Source organism: Trichosurus vulpecula, chromosome 6 (assembly GCF_011100635.1).
Source record: "Trichosurus vulpecula isolate mTriVul1 chromosome 6, mTriVul1.pri, whole genome shotgun sequence".
NCBI lineage: Eukaryota > Metazoa > Chordata > Mammalia > Diprotodontia > Phalangeridae > Trichosurus > Trichosurus vulpecula.
In genome coordinates, this window is record NC_050578.1 from 259303132 (window position 1) to 259322464 (window position 19333).

The window sequence follows — 19333 nt, forward strand, 5'->3', positions numbered from 1 at the left end:
TATTCTTGTAATGTTGTATTTAATTATGATATTGCCTATGCACATTGACACTTGAGTTTTTCCTTGCATTTTGCTGGTTCTTTTTCCCAATTCTGAGCAATCTGTCTTCATGGTTTCTTCATATTTGGCTTCTAGATTTTTTTATTTGTCTAAGTTCTCTGGGATGTCAGTGTGTATTGCACTGGACTTATGTCTTTTCCAACAGACGGGACAATCTATTTAACTCATATCCAGCTTAGAAGTAAATGTAGCTCAAATATATAAGGAACTGAGGCAAATTTATGAAAATAAAATCCATTCACCAGTCAGTAAGTGGCCAAAGGATAAGAACAGGTAGTTTCTCAGATAAAAGCCTTATTTCTCAAATATATAGGGAACTAAGGCAAATTTACAAAAATAAAAGCCATTCCTTAGTTAACAAATGGTCAAAGGATAAGAACAGGAAGTTTTCAGAAGAAGAAATCAAAGCTATCGATAGTCACATGAAAACAACTCCAAGGAACCATCTCCCACCAATCAGATTGGCTAACATGACAGAAAAGGAAGATGACAAATGCTGGGGGGGAAGTAGAAAAATTGGGACACTAATGCACTGTTGGTGGGGTTGTGAACCTTTCCAGAGAACAATATGGAACTATACCCACAAAAAACCACCAAACTGTGCAGACCCTTTGACCCAGCAATAGCACTACTAGGTCTGTATCCCAAAGAGAGCAAAGAAAAGGGAAAAGGATCCATGTGTACAAAAATATTTATAACAGCTCTTTTTGTGGTGGAAAAGAACTGGAAACTGAGGGGATGCCCATCAACTGGGGATCAGATGGACAAGTTGTGGTAGATGACTGTGATGGAATACTGATGTACTATAGGAAATGACAAGCAGGATGGTTTCAGAAAAACCTGGGAGCACTTATATGAACTGATGCACAGTGAAGTGAGCAGAACCAGGAGAAAGTTGTACACAGTGACAGCAATACTGTAACAATGACCTACTGTCAAAGGTTTAGCTCTTCTGATCAAGACAATTCCAACGGACCCATGATGAAAAATGCTATCCACCTCCAGGGAGAGAACTGATGAATTCTGAGTGCAGATTGAAGCATGCTTTTTTCACTTTCTTTCTTTTTCTCCTTTTTGGTCTGTTTTCTTTAGCAACATGGCTAATATGGAAATATATTTTGTATGACTTCACATGTGTAACTGATATCATCTAGCTTGCCTTCTCAATGGATGGGGGAGGCGCAGGAAGGAGGGAGAAAATTTGGAATTCAAAATTTTAAAAAATGCAAGTTAAAAATCTTTTTTACATGTCGGGAAAATACTTAATAAAATACATTTTAATTTCTTTTTTAAAAAAAAAATAAATGTAGCATTCCTTGGGACATAAATCCACTTTAAGAAAACTTTAACGACAAAGTAAGCTATATATGAATTTGGTGGCTAAGTGGGGTCTTTTTTTAGCTTGTGTCATTTTTGCTTTCTTCAAGTTTTCTTGCTTAATATTTTGATTTTTTTGGAATTGCAAGTTTTTGCTTCACTTCTTTGGCTGTGCCACCTGGCAGAGGGCACCTCTCAGAACTTCTGCTGCTTCCTTTCTCCTGTCTCCCTAGGATCCAAGCTGCTTTTAGAGTTTATACCTTTTCATTGTGTTGGCATCTTTGGTTTGCTTGTGTTTCATATGTTTTTTACCTTTCTTTGCTGGGGCAGTTCTCTTTGCTGTTGGTTTCTGGGTAGAGTTTGGTCTGTAAGGAGGCTGGCAGTTTTAGTTGCTCTTATCCTAATACCTTAGCCTAGTCTTTCCATTTTCATCCAAGTTCATAAAAATAATTTTACAGATTGTTAAGGATGCACAGATGAAGTTGATGGATGATTTATGCTGGATACCAACGTGTTTTATATCAATTCAGCAGTTGTAAGATTTTTGAATTTATTAGCAGCTGAATAATTTTGCACTGAATTTCAATTTATGATAAAAAAGTAAGTTTGGTTTCTTTTGGTGCTACTCATCTCTGCCACTGAGGAAACAAAATGAAACTCTGGGGCTTGCTAATATATGCTTAGGATGGAGTATTGAGTGGTGTGAGCTTTTTCTCCACAGTTACTTTCAATTTGTATCTACCTACCTATTGGGAAATAGTGAAATTGCTTTGGGAATGTCACTGAGCCTTTAACAACTCAAGAACTAACTTTCTAACACCTGCATTTTCCCTTGGCAATTCATTCTTCTTTTCACTTTGGTTTAGCGAATAACAATGTAACAACATTTACATTTACACAGCACTCCTCCTACTTTCCCAAGACACAGCAATGCAATTATACATGTACCAGGAATCTGAAAGGATGACATTTTATAAGATTTATACCTTATCATAATACTGTAGTCGGGGAGTAGAAACGATCTCCCCGTCCTCTGTGCGGATCAATCGATCTAAGAATTCTTCTCTGCCCACTTCAGATGCAGCTTGGCAAAAACATTCCAGAGCCTAAGGAAATAAAGGAATGTTATCTGCATTACAAGGAGGGCAAGAGGAAGGGAACTAGCATTAATTAAGTATCTGTTATGTGCCAGGCACTATGCAAAGGCTTTACAAATATCATCTCATTTGATCCTCACAACAACAAAATGAGGGTTTTTGAATTCTGAGTGCTAAAGGCTGCAGCAAATGAAAGCTGGCACTTGAGTGACTGGGACCAGAAAAAAGTCTTAGAGACTTTCAAAAGTACAGTGGGACAATCCAATGATTCTTTACAGCAGACAGTAAAGTTTCTTACAGTTACCAGATCCTCCCCCAGTTAATCAGGCAGAAAGAATAAGACTAAATTTACCTTATGTCCTTCTCCCATAACCAGGTAGCACCGGCCCATCATAAAACGGCAGGAGCCAACACTCACTTGACACCAAGGCTGTAGCAGGCGAATGTATTCCTTAAAGACAAAAAGAATTCTCTTAACAGAAAAGGAAAAAAGCAAACCAAGAACCAAGGGAGCCAGGTATAATGGAAAGTGAATTCAAAATCGGGAGACTTGTGTGAGGAGTGCCTTCATCTCACTACATCTCAACAAACTGTTCTGCAAAAGAGGAATAATACTTGCAGTATCTACCTTACAGGGCCTTGAGAAAAGCACACTGATAACCTTAACGCATGACATGAGTGTGATTACTGCGAGAAATAATATGAGGCTTAACATCAAAAATCACAAGTTTGAGTTCTGACCTCACATTCGCTTACAACATATCTAATTATTGATAAGTCACAACCTCTTTCAACAGTTCAACTTTTACTTATTTATAAACTTCTATTTAAAAAGATTTTGAATTCCAAATTTTCTCCCTCCTTCCTGCGCCTCCCCCATCCATTGAGAAGGCAAGCTAGATGATATCAGTTACACATGTGAAGTCATACAAAATATATTTCCATATTAGCCATGTTGCTAAAGAAAACAGACCAAAAAGGAGAAAAAGAAAGAAAGTGAAAAAAGCATGCTTCAATCTGCACTCAGAATTCACCAGTTCTCTCCCTGGAGGTGGATAGCATTTTTCATCATGGGTCCGTTGGAATTGTCTTGATCAGAAGAGCTAAACCTTTGACAGTAGGTCATTGTTACAGTATTGCTGTCACTGTGTACAACTTTCTCCTGGTTCTGCTCACTTCACTGTGCATCAGTTCATATAAGTGCTCCCAGGTTTTTCTGAAACCATCCTGCTTGTCATTTCCTATAGTACATCAGTATTCCATCACAGTCATCTACCACAACTTGTCCATCTGATCCCCAGTTGATGGGCATCCCCTCAGTTTCCAGTTCTTTTCCACCACAAAAAGAGCTGTTATAAATATTTTTGTACACATGGATCCTTTTCCCTTTTCTTTGCTCTCTTTGGGATACAGACCTAGTAGTGCTATTGCTGGGTCAAAGGGTCTGCACAGTTTGGTGGTTTTTTGTGGGTATAGTTCCAAATTGTTCTCTGGAAAGGTTTACCACTCCACCAACAGTGCATTAGTGTCCCACTTTTTCTACTCCCCCCCCCCCACCCCAGCATTTGTCATCTTCCTTTTCTGTCATATTAGCCAATCTGATTGGTGGGAGGTGGTTCCTTGGAGTTCTTTTAATGTGCATTTCTCTAAGCAGTAGTGATTTAGAGCATGTTTTCATGTGACTATCGATAGCTTTGATTTCTTCTTCTGAAAACTTCCTGTTCTTATCCTTTGACCATTTGTTAACTGGCTTTTATTTTTGCAAATTTGCCTTAGTTCCCTACATATTTGAGAAATAAGGCCTTTATCTGAGAAACTTGCTATAAATTTTCCTCCCCAGTTTCCTGTTTTTCTTTCAATTTTGGCTACACTGATTTTGTGAAGTGACAACTTCTTTTGAGAGACTGTTTCTCAACTCGGCAGTTGGTGATACAGTGGATAGAGTGCTGGGCCTGGAGTTAGGAAGTTAGGAAGACCCAAGTTCAAAGCTTCTGACACATCTCAACTATATATAACCCTGGGCAATCACTTAACCTCTCTATTCCTCATGGTTTCCTCAACCATAAAAATGGGATAACAGCACCTACCTTACAAGATTATTGTGAAGATAAAATAAGATTATATTTGTAAAGCGCTTTGCACATTGCCAGGCACATAGTGCTTAATAAATACTTGTTACCTTCCCTGCCATCTATAAAATGGGGATGATAATATTTATAACCATTTTATAGAGTTGTTGTAAAGAAAATACTTTGTAAATTGTCAAGTATCATTTAAGTGTATGCTAGTATAACTTACTACCCTGGGCCCAGACATGGAAAAAATATGGAACTTAAACCAAGCACCCATTTCTATTTCTTCACACATTGGTATTTTTCCTCAGATCTCTAGTGACTCAATTATGATCCTATGATTTGGATTTCCCAGTTGCTTCAAAAAAGCTAGTCAAAATCCACACAGTTAAGTGGTTAAAGGACATGAATAAGTTTCAAAAGAAATTAATAACCATATGAAAAAAATATTCCTAATTCTGTATAAAGGAAATAAAATTAAAACTCAGGTTCTACCTCAACCCCATCACATTCGCAAAAACAAGGGATATAAATTGTCCATGCTGGAGGAGCTATGTTGAGAGAGGCCCATTAACATACTTCTGGTAGAGCTGAGAACAGGCTTGAGAAAACAGCTCAAAATCATGCAAGTAAAGTCACTCAACTATTTGTATATTTTGAGCCAGCATTCCTACTAGTGGGTATATACCCCAAGGTTAAAGACAGAAAACAAGATCCTATATATGCTTTGCTGTAGCAATGAACTGGACCAAAAGCGGAAAATTCCAATCAATTGGGAAATAGCTGAATAAATTTGTACACAGATGTAATGGAATACTACTGCTCAGTTAAAACATGACAAAAATGAGGAAGTCAGAGAAACACAGGACAACTTATATCAAGAGACAGGTAGTGAAGTATTGGAGAAAACTATATACAATTGCTACAACACAAATAGAAACAAGGCTAAAAAGCAGGTGAACTCAAATGAAATGCAATTACTGATCCTAGTTCTAGAGAGTGAGGACTATGTATATAGAACGTTGTATACACGGGCAGACAAGGATGCTCCATTTCACTGTTCTTCTATGTTACATGGAAGGGTGCACGGTATGGGACATATTAGAAAATGATTATGCTGTTAAAAGGCATCAAATACTTTTTTACAAGTCAGGGGAGAGTCAAGAAAGTTAACCACACTTCCCTCACAAATAAATTCAGCAAGTTCCCAAATTGTGGTGTTCATTGTTGTATGAAAAGTTTTTTAAAAAGGATTTTAAGGATTCATGATGATTCTGTTTGTATTCATACACTAGAATATTATTTTAACTGTGACTGTGCTTCCCATGTGAGAAGAGAGACCAATAAAAGGAATTAGGTAAAAGATATGACAGGTAAGGCTAACTTCTTGAGAATAATATTGTAAAGAAAAAGAAAGGAACTGTCTTTGAGGGTGAGTTTTGACCCTTTCCCCTCCCACCCACCCGGAAATCCTGTAATATACATTGATGAAGAAAGTAATGGAGAGCTATTTGTGTGACTAAAGGGGATACATAAGATATAATTTTGGACAAGATAGATAATTATATCTAAATATATGATTCAGAAAATGACCTGGCTAACTCAAAAGAACAAATGTGAAATACAGAACTTACCTGTAACTGTGTGTATTGACAGCTTCCCATCAAACACTCTGGGAAGATGCATCCAGGATTGCTGGGCCACCTAATCATTAGCTAAGGATTTTCACCTTTATTGGAAAAACTAGATGTACACTACTGAATAAGACATGACATGGAAGCTTTTGAAAAACCACTTTAAAAAAACGAGATGAATGGAGTAAAGGAGATAAGAAGAGCTAACAATTGCTTACCACTTTAAGGTTGAAAAAAGCTTTACATCTTCTCTGTCATTGCATCCTTACAACATAATAGGTGTAATAACTATGCTCATTTTATAGATGAGGATACTGAGGGTCAGAAAAGATAAATGGTTTGCCATGAGTAAAACAGCTTGGTGGGATTTGAATCTAGATCTTCCTGACTCCAAGTCCAGTGCCCTATCCACTGTCACCCTGCCTCTCTGAGATATATGTTCTCTTCACAAATAAGAGGTAATAACAGTAGATCACATCAAATAATTACATTAAGAATGCTGGCTCAGCTGGTTGAGTAAATCACGGTTCAAGTCAATCTGGCCCCAACTCTTCTTTCCAGCCTTATCACACTATATCCCATCACTTGTCAAATGGGCTCTGACCTATTCCTGAACTTGTGCTACATTCCCTCCCTCTATACACAGAAACATGCTGGCCACCCGAGTGGGAATCATTCCTTATCCCCTCACAGCTCCACTCAGCCATCAAGAGCTAGCCTTTCCTGATCCCTCCAATTGTTAGTGTTTCTTCTTTTCTCAAAGTGCCCTGTACTTTCTCATCTGTTACACCTTCATTCCAGGAGAACTCAGTTCCTTGAGGGCTAGGCCCATTTCATTTTTAACCCTGGTACAGGCCCCCATGGGGCCTTGCACACAGCCTAATAAACCTAATAAGCATTTTTTGGACTGAATTAGGCCGATGTTATTAATGTAATATTTGTGTAGAGTATTTTTACCTCTGCTCTAGGCTAGTGTCACTGACTATACCCTGATGCCATGTACATGCCTCGAAGACATATATCCTCAGTGGTAAAGGGAATCCAGATAATGGAATAAGGAAGAACCAGTGGGGGGAAAAAAATCTAAGTGCATGTCTTATGCACTAATAATGGCAGATCACGAATAACATCTCTCTATATAAATAAGAGCATTAAAAACTTACATTTTAAAACAATATCCTTGAGTAGGAAGAGGAAAATTTCCCAGAAGTTTTAGAATAAAAGGATACAAAAGCTGTAAGAAAAAATTGGTAATTGTTGTAACCAGCTGAGGCCAATTCACATCAGTTTGAGTAAGAGGAGCCTTTGGTTGGGAGAAGAGATGAGATAGGATGTGTTTTCTCGCCACTTCTTGGAAAAATAACTCCACAATTGTCTGAGGGTTGGACACTAAAAAACAAAAGGTTGCAGATGCCCTGAGCCGCTGGGAGATGACTGTTCCAATTACATAAGATCACCTTAAAGCCTAAATAGCCAGTACTGAAAGTGAAGTAAAAAGGCTACAGAGTAACAGTCCTTACCAAGTTTATGTGAAGTCAAAGTGTTGGAGTCTGTCAGCTCTAATACAGATAAATGTTGTAGATTGGACTCCCTAGAGAAGTAGAAATGCTCGTTTAGCACATCTTTTTATTTATTTTTAATTTTCACATTAGTCATGTTGTAAAGAAGAATTAGAACCAATGGGGGGAACCACGAGAAAGAAGACGCAAACAAAAAAGAAAGAGAGCAAATAATCTGCTTGGATTAAGACTCTGTAGCTCTTTTTCTGGGTGTGGACAGCACTTTCCATCAGGAGTCTTTTGGAGTTGTCTTAGATCCCTGCATGGCTGAGAAGATTAGCACTTCTTTTTAAACCAAAACTGTCAAGATAACCTCTCTAAATTATTGGACAAGCATAGATACACCCCCAGCATAGGAAAGTAGAAGACAAACCATAAACAAATTAAGCTGCAGCCCTAGAATCAAGTCCTAATAATATGAGAAGTATTTAGAAATCTCAAAGTGCTGTGAGTTATTAAACATAATTACAAATCCTCTAGTAGAATCTATACCAACTAACAAACTTTAAAAAAAAAAGACTCACAGTGTATCGACTGGAACCTCCGAAGCCAAGCACTGACTTCCCCACTTTATGAGGTAATACGACAACAGCAAGGGGGCTGTCCGATGAAGAAGGTCTTGCTGAGACTGGAATAGTTGATTCCCTCCCAAAAGCACCTAAGGAAAGAAAATGTTGATTAACTTTAATTTTCAGAACTAAAATGAAAACAGTTTTTAAAAGGGGCCATGATGTCAGAACAACAACATGCTTACGGCTTCCTCATAGAATATCAAAAAGCCCATCAGCTAAGAGATATTAAGTAAAGTGTAAGTGGAGTTCACTTATTAAGGGCCTCTAAAATTAACAATTTCTTACTCCTTAGAAAATTAACTCAACAGATTTTAGTCCTGCTCCACTTCACGTGATGATGGGCACTGGGTGCAAGATTAAAGAGACAATGTAATGTTGTTTTATATAAGATAGAGGTCAAAGACTACACGCTTAAGAACTTGCTGCCTGCTTTAATGGTTAGGGTGAAAATTCAATTTATTGCTATATTTGGGAATTTAAAATTTTCATCCTGCATAATGTGGATAATGAGTCAATTTAGTATCTCTCTGGAGTAGCTATCTAGTCTTTTTTAAACACCATATTTAAAATAAAAAGACATTCACATATATTAGCTGCCATCATAGCATTGCTTGAAACTTCTGAGGTAGCAATTATCTATCTCATGTACAAGGTACAGAGTACGTGGAATTCAGAAAATCTAGAGACATTTCAGGTCTTTGTAAGACTTCTGCAAAATGGAAGGATTATGATTTTGGTTTCACTGATGAGTGGCAGGGTGGGTGGTGGAAAGAGCCCTGGTTCCCAATCCTGGCTCTGCTCCAAGCTGTGTAAGTTCAGGCAGGTCTTTTCTCTTAGGGCCCCTGCAGAGGCTGTCTGAGGGGACTCCAGTTCTAATAGTCCAGGCTTCTTTTATGACATGGAGGCAAAAGATGTCACTTCCCTAGTGTGACAGTCTAAGTTAAGAGGCAAACACCATCCTGTGCGGTCCCTTCCCTAAGGCATCTGCTGCAGCTTCCCTTGCTACCCTACAAATACCAGCAGTATCCTAATGTAACTGACCAAGGGTGATCTGTACAGCATCCACACTTCCCTTACAACTTGTGACTATGTCATAGGCACCTGCCTCACTTTTCTAAAGCAATACTTACAGCATCTCCTAGCCTCATCAATAGCTGCTGCAGGATCAACAGGTCTCGGCAGATAAGGAAGCGAGTACTAGCAATTTTACACACACCTCTGCAAACCACATTCCCTGTTGTACCACTGCCATAAAGCTGAGCGAGGTTCATTCGAATGTTAAGGGGCTGAGCTGCAACAAGGAAAACAGAGAAGCATGTACAACGGAGCTGTATTGGTGATAAACGTGACTTTTTTAAAATTGAAGGAGGACGCTTGTTCCTGTGTCACTTACTAGGATTGAACCCCTTTTCCATTTCGATTTCTGTCTCATAGTCCATTTCCCGTATAAGAAGTCCAATTGCATGGACTGGATTCCTGATCTCCTGAAGTTTACTGCAGATGTCCTCCATCACATTTTCTCTGAGGGGACAGAAAGAGAACCCTGATGACTGATGACAGTGAGGTGCTAATGGACTGCAAACAAAGCATCCAAAGGGGCAGATGAGCCATCCATAAGATCTAAGAGTCATCTATCTTTTTAATGACTTAAAGCAAAGTCATTAAGCAAAAACAACTTGTAAAGCTTTTAACAAAGCTCTAAAAAGAGTTAACAATTGCCCTCTGGCACAATATGTCAAGTAATTGTCTCCTTTGGCTTCTCAGAAATGGCAAGATCCACCACTGGAGAAGAGAACATGTTTACTCATGGTTCAGAGGAGGAATCCTTAAGATGTTATTGCAATTAATGACTCTAACATTTGAATTATGTTTCACATGTCTGTTTCCATGTATGTAAAATCATTTGATGGTTTTCCCATGCATAAATTAGATCACCTACTTATTAATAACACTGACTCACTTTACACAGTACCCATTTGAAATGTATTTCTACTATTTTACTTTAGTTCCAAAGATCACAAAATCTCTGTTATGAAGCAGACTTTACCCTAAGTTCTCCCTTACACATCATTCGCGATCAAGTCTTCCAGAATCTGTTCTGCTGCCCTCTCAGGAGACTGAAGGTGGTAGCAAGCCATTTCCATCATGAAAGACATTTCCAGAGAAATGGATTCCCCAATCAATCGGAGGCATTTGACAAGACATATAACATCACGTGCAATATCTAAATCTACAAGAAAAAAAATCTCAACTTTAAAGAGATGAATATTAATGGACAGTATTTTTTAAACAGAGTTGACAATTTTCATGAGCATGAAGGTTGAAAACACTTGTACTCAATCGTTTTGCTTGAATTCCTACGATGGCAAAGATTTTTCTAGAAAATGTCATGGTGGCAAGTTTTTTCTATCTATCTGAAATAAGGATAGTGACTAAAAGGCTGAAGAAGGGGATTCAAAAAAGGAACAATTAATTACTGTTACCGTCAGAAATGGTGGTCTCATCCTCTGTCAAAAGATTCTCATCAGGCAAAAGATAGAGATGATCCACTAGAGCACAGGGCACAAGAAATGACAGGAACCCCTGGAAATGGGAATCTTCTGGTTAATTTTAAAATGTTCAAAGAAAAATAGGGAATAATCTCTAACTCCAAATGAATTGCATTTCTACAGGAAAATCGGATGACTACTATGTGGCTAGAGAGGAATTACAAGGTAGCAGATGAACATTCAGAAGAGTCCAACGAAGAGTAGGAAGAAGTCTTTCAGCATGCTTCTTTACTTACTTTTTTTAACAGGCACACCATATTTGCATGAGGATTCATATGCAGTGCAAGAGGACGGGAAAGTGCTTCTTGGTACTGAAGACAGCAGGCATAGAACTTGGACCAGAATTCAACTTGTAACTGTCGAAACTCTTCCTGTGAGAATTCGTACTCTGTTACACTTGCCTGGAGCTGGCAGAAAAATGAACAAAATAAAAATATTAGTGCCGTTCATGACTTTTTCCCCAAAATAATAATTCTCATTAAAAGAGGTTCTATACAAAGACACTTCAAATGGAGCTAGAGACAAGAATGACTTAATACTGGTCTCACTTTTTCCTGGACTGAAGCATATATTTACCTATGGATCTCTAATTTTAAAGTTCACGTTTCTCACTAAAAAAACTAAAGTTATTTTCTTACTAATACTGATGAAAAATACGTAAAGCCATGTAAAGTTTTAATTTTTCTACTCACACCTCACCTCATTTTCAACAGCTAAAGTAACTTCTTTCTTTAGCTCACTCCAGGAAAGATCCAAATTCCTCTCTGTTCCGCGACGGAAAATCTAAACAAACATTAAAAAATGACATTTTAGTATATCACACAACACTCCAAACCTAATCAAAATATTCCAATTCAGATGGCATTATAAAACTACATGAAAATGTGTAGTAGAGAACAGGTCTACTTTGCTTTTTACAAGAGATATCTTCCTGAAAAGTTGTGTAAATAACATTTTTGTAAAATGAATCAGTTTTGTTTACACCTGATTTATACGTATCCACACAGAAAGTGATGAATATTAAAGTGTCAAAACCGTTTATGTTAGGATAAAAGCAGAGCCAGAAACAGTACTGTTGTAATGTACTACAGAACACCCAGCCAGACATAGGATGTGGATAATGCTTTCCTCATACAGATTACAAAGATGGTAGAGAGGCAAGCTACAGTGATAAGGTAAGAATTCAATAATCTTGACATCTGCTGGAAATCTAATTCTGCTAAAAGTAGAGCATCTAAAATTCTTGACCTGCCTTGTTGACAATTTCACCTCTCAGAAGGTAGAGGAAGCAACGAGGAATACTGCTGTTCTAGACTTAATTCTGACCAACAAGGACTGGTTGGAGACACGGAAGTGACAGGAACCTTGGGAAAAAGTGACCACCTCATCTTGAAGTTTTTATTAGTGAGGAAAGGAAATATGGGGCATAATTGGACACTAATTCATTCAATAAATATTTACAGGGTACCCAGTAGGTGCAAGGAAGGCCCAATGCTAAGTGCCATAGGGGTTGAAAAAGTAAATAAGAAACAGTCCCTATCTTAAGTAACTGACAAGAAAGTGCGATAAAATAAAAATACGAACAACAACTTTAAGATAAAGCAAAATATACTTCAAGCTCCAAAGAGTTCACTGAAAAAATATTGCTGCAATCTGATGGATTGATGGATTTCTAAAAAGAAATACTGTTCACAATGATCAGAATACACTAAAAAGAAATTCTAGCTATATAATTCTTAATAAATCTAATGAAGAAAAAAGGGAACCAGTTTAATTGGAAAAGGCCTTAGAAGCCAGCTTCCTAGTCTCTCTATATGATTTCAAGAAATGTGTATCTGCTTGAACATCTCCAGTAACAGGGAACTTATTATCTAAGGCAGTCCACTCTATCTTGAGATCTAATTTTTAAATTTTTTATACTTTACGCCAAGCTGACATTTGCTTTCTTCTATTTCCCATCATTTAGTACTTGTATTAGTTCTCTGAAAAAGTTTAGAACAAGTCCAAACTCTCTTCTTGTGTCAGTCCTTCATACATTTGAATTTCATTCAGTCCCTCAAAGTTTACTACGTGTAATGCACTACATGCTATGCACTCGGCAGTACAAATTTACGAAGATATATAAAAACCCTCCTTTGTCTTTTCTCCTCCAGGCTAACCATTCTGAATGATTTAAGAAATTCTCAAAGAGGAACGGCTGTGAGCATCCTTTTTTGGCTATGTTAGAAAGCTTTAATGTCCTTTTCCAGTTAGGTACCCTCTTTCCTCCCGGAGGGTATATATGTGACTACTATGGGGATGGAAGATGGCACATACTGTCAGGTTCAGTTGATGTGCTTATTAGTTTTACTGTTTTCCCTCTTTTTCCATTATTCGCCAAGAGGCCTTGGTTAGAGGTGGAGAGAGGGTTACAGCTATATCTGGAAGTGAAGGTGATGTAAAAATCAAGAGTTAAATAAAAATGAAAAATCTGAATGCATGAATAAAATGTGGTGCCCAGAATGAAACATGGTAATTCAGAAGTGGTCTAACATACTGCATGGCTAGCTTATTGCCTTGTGAGTACTGTCTTGCTGTTAATGTAGCCAAGATCACACTAGTGTCTCTAGGAGCTAGGTCACACATACTATTGATTCACAGAGACCTTGTACTCAACATCTCTAAGCCTTTTTCAAAGAAACTGCTGTTAAGCATCTCATATTTGATTTTCTGAATCTCAGGCCTGGGCTTTATTCTTGTTAAATATCATGCTGGATTCAGCTCTGTATTCCAGCATGTTGACATCCTATGGATGTTAATTTGGTCATGCCCCTTGGCTTCATGAGGTCTTTAAATTGGATAAATATGCCATCTATTTTTCCAAGTCACTGATAAAAATGTCTGACAGAATAAGGCAGAAGAAAAACCTCCGTGGAGAGACCTCCACTTAGGTTGCTATCAATCCATTAAGGATTAGGGTATTGTCAAGCAATGAAGTGCAAATTCACCTCATATTATCATTGAGTCTACATTTCTCTACCTAGCCTACAAGGATAAGAGGCTTTGTCAAGCATATGGCTGAAATCCAGTGATCATATGTCTATATAGTCTTCTGAATGTCCATGTAGTATGGTGCCTTGCACAGAGTAGTAACAACCTATCTACTGAACTGAGTTTCAAAGTCAGAATTCAAAATGAGACCACCAGGCAAAGGCCTGGTCTTTCTAATATATCATATTTTGAGGGGGAGGAGGGGCCAGAACAGACAACAAGAACAACACAAGTCTCCCCTCCTACATTCTATCTACTTAAGCACCATTTTCAGTTAAAAACCCTCTTGACCAGACTAGTGAGTCTACAGACAAATAAATTCTTCCTAGCTGATATGAGAGGGATTCCATTCTGAGTCAAGAGCTCATCTTTCTAGTAATTTAAGCCAAAAGTCAGTGTAATTCTAGAAAAGGGCTTAGTAGGGCTTTTTAACTTAGGTCTGTGAACTTTTTAAAAAAAACAAAACAAAACAATGTCTTGATAACTATTTCAATATATATTTTTTTGGTATTTCTTTGTATTTTATGTATTTAAAAAACATTATTCTATGAAGATTCCATGGGTGTCACCAGAGTGCTAAAGGGGTCCTGGACACAAAAAATATTAAGAGCGCTTGCTTTACAAGGTACTTTTCCAATGATCTCAGATTTTAAAGGAATCAGAATTCTAGAGACCATTTATACCAAACCCTTCATTTTAGTTCATATCAAATGATTATAAGCATAATATTGAACAGCAATAAAATCAAGCTTGCTAAGTACTACTTAAATTAATTTCAACACATAAACTATCATAAGTTTTTAGTCATTAGCCTCTAAGGTCTACAACAGAGTGCTTTGTTTCTTTTCTTTATCATTCACTTTTCCACATTTGTAGGCAGAGTTAATGTATATGCTGTTCTTCTGGGTTTTTTTTGGGGGTGGGGGTGGGGTGCTCATTATTTCATAAAGGTCTTTCTAGATTTCTTTATATTCTTTATATTTGTCAGTCTTAGCTGCATTACAGTATCCAATTACACATGTACCACAATTTATTTAATCACAGCCATAGTGTTAGCCAGCTTGGCCGTTCCAGTTTTTTTTTAAATAATTGCAAATAATGCTGCCGTGAACAGTTTTGAACATAAGAGTTGATCTTGTTTTGTTTTTCCAACATGTTCTGGGTATGCTTCTTACACACTATTAGGTTAAAGGGCATGATTATTCTTCTGATTTGTATTGTGTTTTGTCAGACTGCTCTCCCAAAAGAGTTTATTTCTGAGTTTGCAATTCCATCTGAATGACTAGAAGAAAATACAGTTATCAAAATATTGTTTTTACACAAAGTTCACAGATCTAAGAAGCCCTATTAAGCCCTCTTCCGGAGTTACACTGATGTCTGGCTTAAATCACTACCATGATGAGCTCTTGACTCAGGATGGAATCCCTCTCATATGATTCTACTTTTGAGTTTGTAATTCCAACTGAAGGAGCAGAATGAAGGGAATGGATGAGTGTAGCTTTCTTCACAACTCCACCAACATTGAGTTTCATTGCTTTTAATTATGTTTGCCAACTTGACCAGGGTGAGGTGCCATACCTTAAAGTGACCGTTCATTTTGAAGATAAAGAAGCAAAGCTCAATGAAATTGAATAACCTGCACAAACAGGGGCGGAGCCAAGATGGCGGCTGGTAAGCAGGGAATAGCGTGAGCTCCGTACTGAGTCCCTCCAAAAACCTATAAAAAATGGCTCTGAACCAATTCTAGAGCGGCAGAACCCACAAAACAGCAGAGGGAAGAAGGGCTCCAGCCCAGGACAGCCTGGATGGTCTCTGGGTGAGGTCTATCCCACACAGAGCTGGGAGCTGGGAACGGAGTGGAGCAGAGCCCAGCCTGAGCGGTGTGGACCAACAAGACCAGCAACCGGGCAGAGCATGCCCTAGCGCCCTGATTCAGTGAGCTGCGGCAGTTACGAGACTTCTCAACCCACAAACACCAAAGACTGTGGAGAAGGTTAGTGGGAAAAGCTGCGGGAGTGGAAGGAGTTCGTGGTTCAGCTTCCAGCCCCGGGGGCAGCGGAGGTGGGGCAGCTACGGCTGTTGCTGCTTCTGGCTCCAGGCCCACCTGGTGGGAGGAATTAAGTGGCGGATCAGAGCAAGGGTGCACAGCCTGCTGAAGATCTAAGCCCAGTTCGGGTTGGGGGTTCTTGGGGAAGGAGGAGTGCAGGTGTGGCAGAGCTGGCACCTCCCCCCCAAACGTGGAACATAGAACTCTGTAGTCTACAAGCAGTCATACCCCACTGAAAAACTCAAAGGTCAAGTTAGTTGGCTGGGAATATGGCCAGGCAGCGAAAACGCACCGAGATTCAGTCTCAGACTTTGCATTCTTTCTTTGCTGACAAAGAAGACCAAAACATACAGACAGAAGAAATTAATAAAGTCAAAGAGCCTACAACAGAAACCTCCAAGAAAAACATGAACTGGTCCCAGGCCATGGAAGAGGTCAAAAAGGATTTGGAAAAGCAAGTTAGAGAAGTAGAGGAAAAATTGGGAAGAGAAATGAGAAGGATGCGAGAAAACCATGAAAAACAAGTCAATGACTTGCTAAAGGAGACCCAAAAAAATACTGAAAAATACACTGAAGAAAACAACACCTTAAAAACCAGACTAACTCAAATGGCAAAAGAGCTCCAAAAAGCCAATGAGGAGAAGAATGCCTTGAAAGGCAGAATTAGCCAAATGGAAAAGGAGGTCCAAAAGACCACTGAAGAAAATACTACTTTAAAAATTAGATTGGAGCAAGTGGAAGCTAGTGACTTTATGAGAAATCAAGATATTATAAAACAGAACCAAAGGAATGAAAAAATGGAAGACAATGTGAAATATCTCATTGGAAAAACCACTGACCTGGAAAATAGATCCAGGAGAGATAATTTAAAAATTACTGGACTACCTGAAAGCCATGATCAAAAAAAGAGCCTAGATATCATCTTTCAAGAAATTATCAAGGAGAATTGCCCTGATATTCTAGAGCCACAGGGCAAAATAGAAATTGAAAGAATCCATCGATCGCCTCCTCAAATAGATCCCAAAAAGAAATCTCCCAGGAATATTGTCGCCAAATTCCAGAGCTCCCAGATGAAGGAGAAAATACTGCAAGCAGCCAGAAAGAAACAATTTGAGTATTGTGGAAACCCAATCAGAATAACCCAAGATCTGGCAGCCTCTACATTAAGAGATCGAAGGGCTTGGAATACGATATTCCGGAGGTCAATGGAGCTAGGATTAAAACCTAGAATCACCTACCCAGCAAAACTGAGTATCATGCTCCAAGGCAAAATATGGATTTTCAATAAAATAGAGGACTTTCAAGCTTTCTCAGTGAAAAGACCAGAACTGAATAGAAAATTTGACTTTCAAACACAAGAATCAAGAGAAGCATGAAAAGGTAATCAAGAAAAAGAACAAGAAAAAGAAAGTGCAAGGAACTTACTAAAGGTGAACTGTTTTGTTGACATTCCTACATGGAAAGATGACGAGTATGATTCATGAGACCTCAGTATTAGGGTAGCTGAAGGGAATATGCATACATATATGTTTATGTATATATATATGGGTGAATGTGTATGTATGTATATATCTATGTGTGTATGTGTATATATATATATGTACATATATATATATATATATATATATAGAGAGAGAGAGAGAGAGAGAGAGAGAGAGAGAGAGAGGGAGGACACAGGGTGAGTTGAAGATGAAGGGAAGATATCTAAAAGAAATAAAATCAAATTAAGGGATGAGAGAGGAACATACCGAGAGAGGGAGATAAGGAGAGATAGAATGGGGTGGATTATCTCGCATAAAGGTGGCAAGAGCAAGCAGTTCTGTGGGAGGAGGGGAGAGGGCAGATGAGGGGGGAAATGAGTGAACATTGCTCTCATCAGATTTGGCCTAAGGAGGGAATACCATACATACCCAATTGGGAATCTTACCCCACAAGAAAGAAGAGGCAAGAAGACAAAAATAAATGGGGGGGATGACGGAAGTGAGGGCTGATGGGGGTGGAGGTAGTCAAAAACAAACACTTTTGAAAGGGGACAAGGTCAAGGGAGAAAATTCAATAAAGGGTGATGGGTTGGGAAGGAGCAAAATATAGTTAGTCTTTCACAACATGAGTATTGTGGAAGGGTTATACATAATGATACACATGTGGCCTATGTTGAATTGCTTGACTTCTTAGGGAGGGTGGGTGGGAAGGGAAGAGGGGAGAGAATTTGGAACTCAAAGTTTTAAAAACAGATGTTCAAAAACAACAAAAATGTTTTTGCATGCAACTAGAAAATAAGATACACAGACAATGGGGTGTAGAAATTTATCTTGCCCTACAAGAAAGGAAGGGAAATGGGGATGGGAGGGGAGTGGGGTTACAGAGGGGAGCGCTGACTGGGGAATAGGGCAACCAGAATATACGCCATCTTGGAGTGGGTGGGAGGGTAGAAATGGGGAGAAAATTTGTAATTCAAACTATTGTGAAAATCAATGCTGAAAACTAAATATGTTAAATAAATTAAAAAAAAAGAAAAAAAAAGTAAATGCACAAACAGGTAAAAAAAAAAAAAGAAAGAAATTGAATAACCTGAAGTCACATAGAGAATACTGAATCAGGAGCAGAACCCAGGTTTCCTGACTCCCAGCCAACGACTCTTTACACATCATACTACTTCTCATGTATATACACAAAAGATTAGAGGAGGGAAAGGAAAAATTATGGAGGATGGGAAAGATGCTAATGATGAGATAAGCCAAGTAATATCTATTTTTAAGATGACAGAGATGAACTCTGTAGATGTCAATAGGCTTGGCTGCAGTCACTGGCAAATTTCTAAAATAACTTAAAAAAGTTATCATCTTTTTATAAAAGAACAAGGTGGATCACTGGGAAAAAGCCATGCCAAGCACTGTTAGTGCAATTAGGAACTGACTTAACTATTTTGGGAAAAAAATTTGACTTTTGTGAGGAAAAATGATTCTACTTTGACCTAGTAATCTTAATAGTAGGAAAGTACCCCTAAGCAATTAAAAGTTAGAAAGGTCCAGTGTATATCTCAAAATGTTCACAGAAACACTTTTGTGGAAAAAAGAACTAGAGACAAAAGTATCTACCCATTGGTTGGAGAACAGCTGAACAAACACACATACTACAATTATTACTGGGCTGTAAGAAATGCCAAAGAGCAATTCAGAGAAATGTGGGAAGATTTATATGATTTGAAGCAGAGCTAGAAGAATAATAAATATAAACTGACTACAAAAATACAAATGAAAACATTACTAAAAGGAAGAGGCTTAATAATGGAAAAAAATAATGGTTGTGCTACAGATACTAAAACCTTTCTTCCTCCTTTTAGCAGGCAGGAGGGAAACAGTAAAGACACAATTCTGCCTACACTGCCAAATGCAA

General features: G+C 38.2%; 1 protein-coding gene across 1 annotated transcript in view; it reads right to left on the reverse strand.

The window, feature by feature from the left end:
• The window catches only part of NUP160 (nucleoporin 160), a 50034-nt gene that overhangs the window by 16369 nt on the left and 14332 nt on the right, over positions 1 to 19333 (reverse strand). The window contains exons 12-23 of the mRNA XM_036763911.1: positions 11560 to 11643; positions 11097 to 11267; positions 10795 to 10894; positions 10376 to 10541; positions 9705 to 9832; positions 9442 to 9602; positions 8264 to 8397; positions 7701 to 7771; positions 7410 to 7569; positions 6181 to 6250; positions 2827 to 2925; positions 2364 to 2483 (exon numbers count right to left, since the gene is read on the reverse strand). Of these exons, the coding sequence (XP_036619806.1) occupies positions 2364 to 2483; positions 2827 to 2925; positions 6181 to 6250; positions 7410 to 7569; positions 7701 to 7771; positions 8264 to 8397; positions 9442 to 9602; positions 9705 to 9832; positions 10376 to 10541; positions 10795 to 10894; positions 11097 to 11267; positions 11560 to 11643 (1464 nt within the window). The remainder of the gene's footprint in view (positions 1 to 2363; positions 2484 to 2826; positions 2926 to 6180; positions 6251 to 7409; positions 7570 to 7700; positions 7772 to 8263; positions 8398 to 9441; positions 9603 to 9704; positions 9833 to 10375; positions 10542 to 10794; positions 10895 to 11096; positions 11268 to 11559; positions 11644 to 19333) is intronic.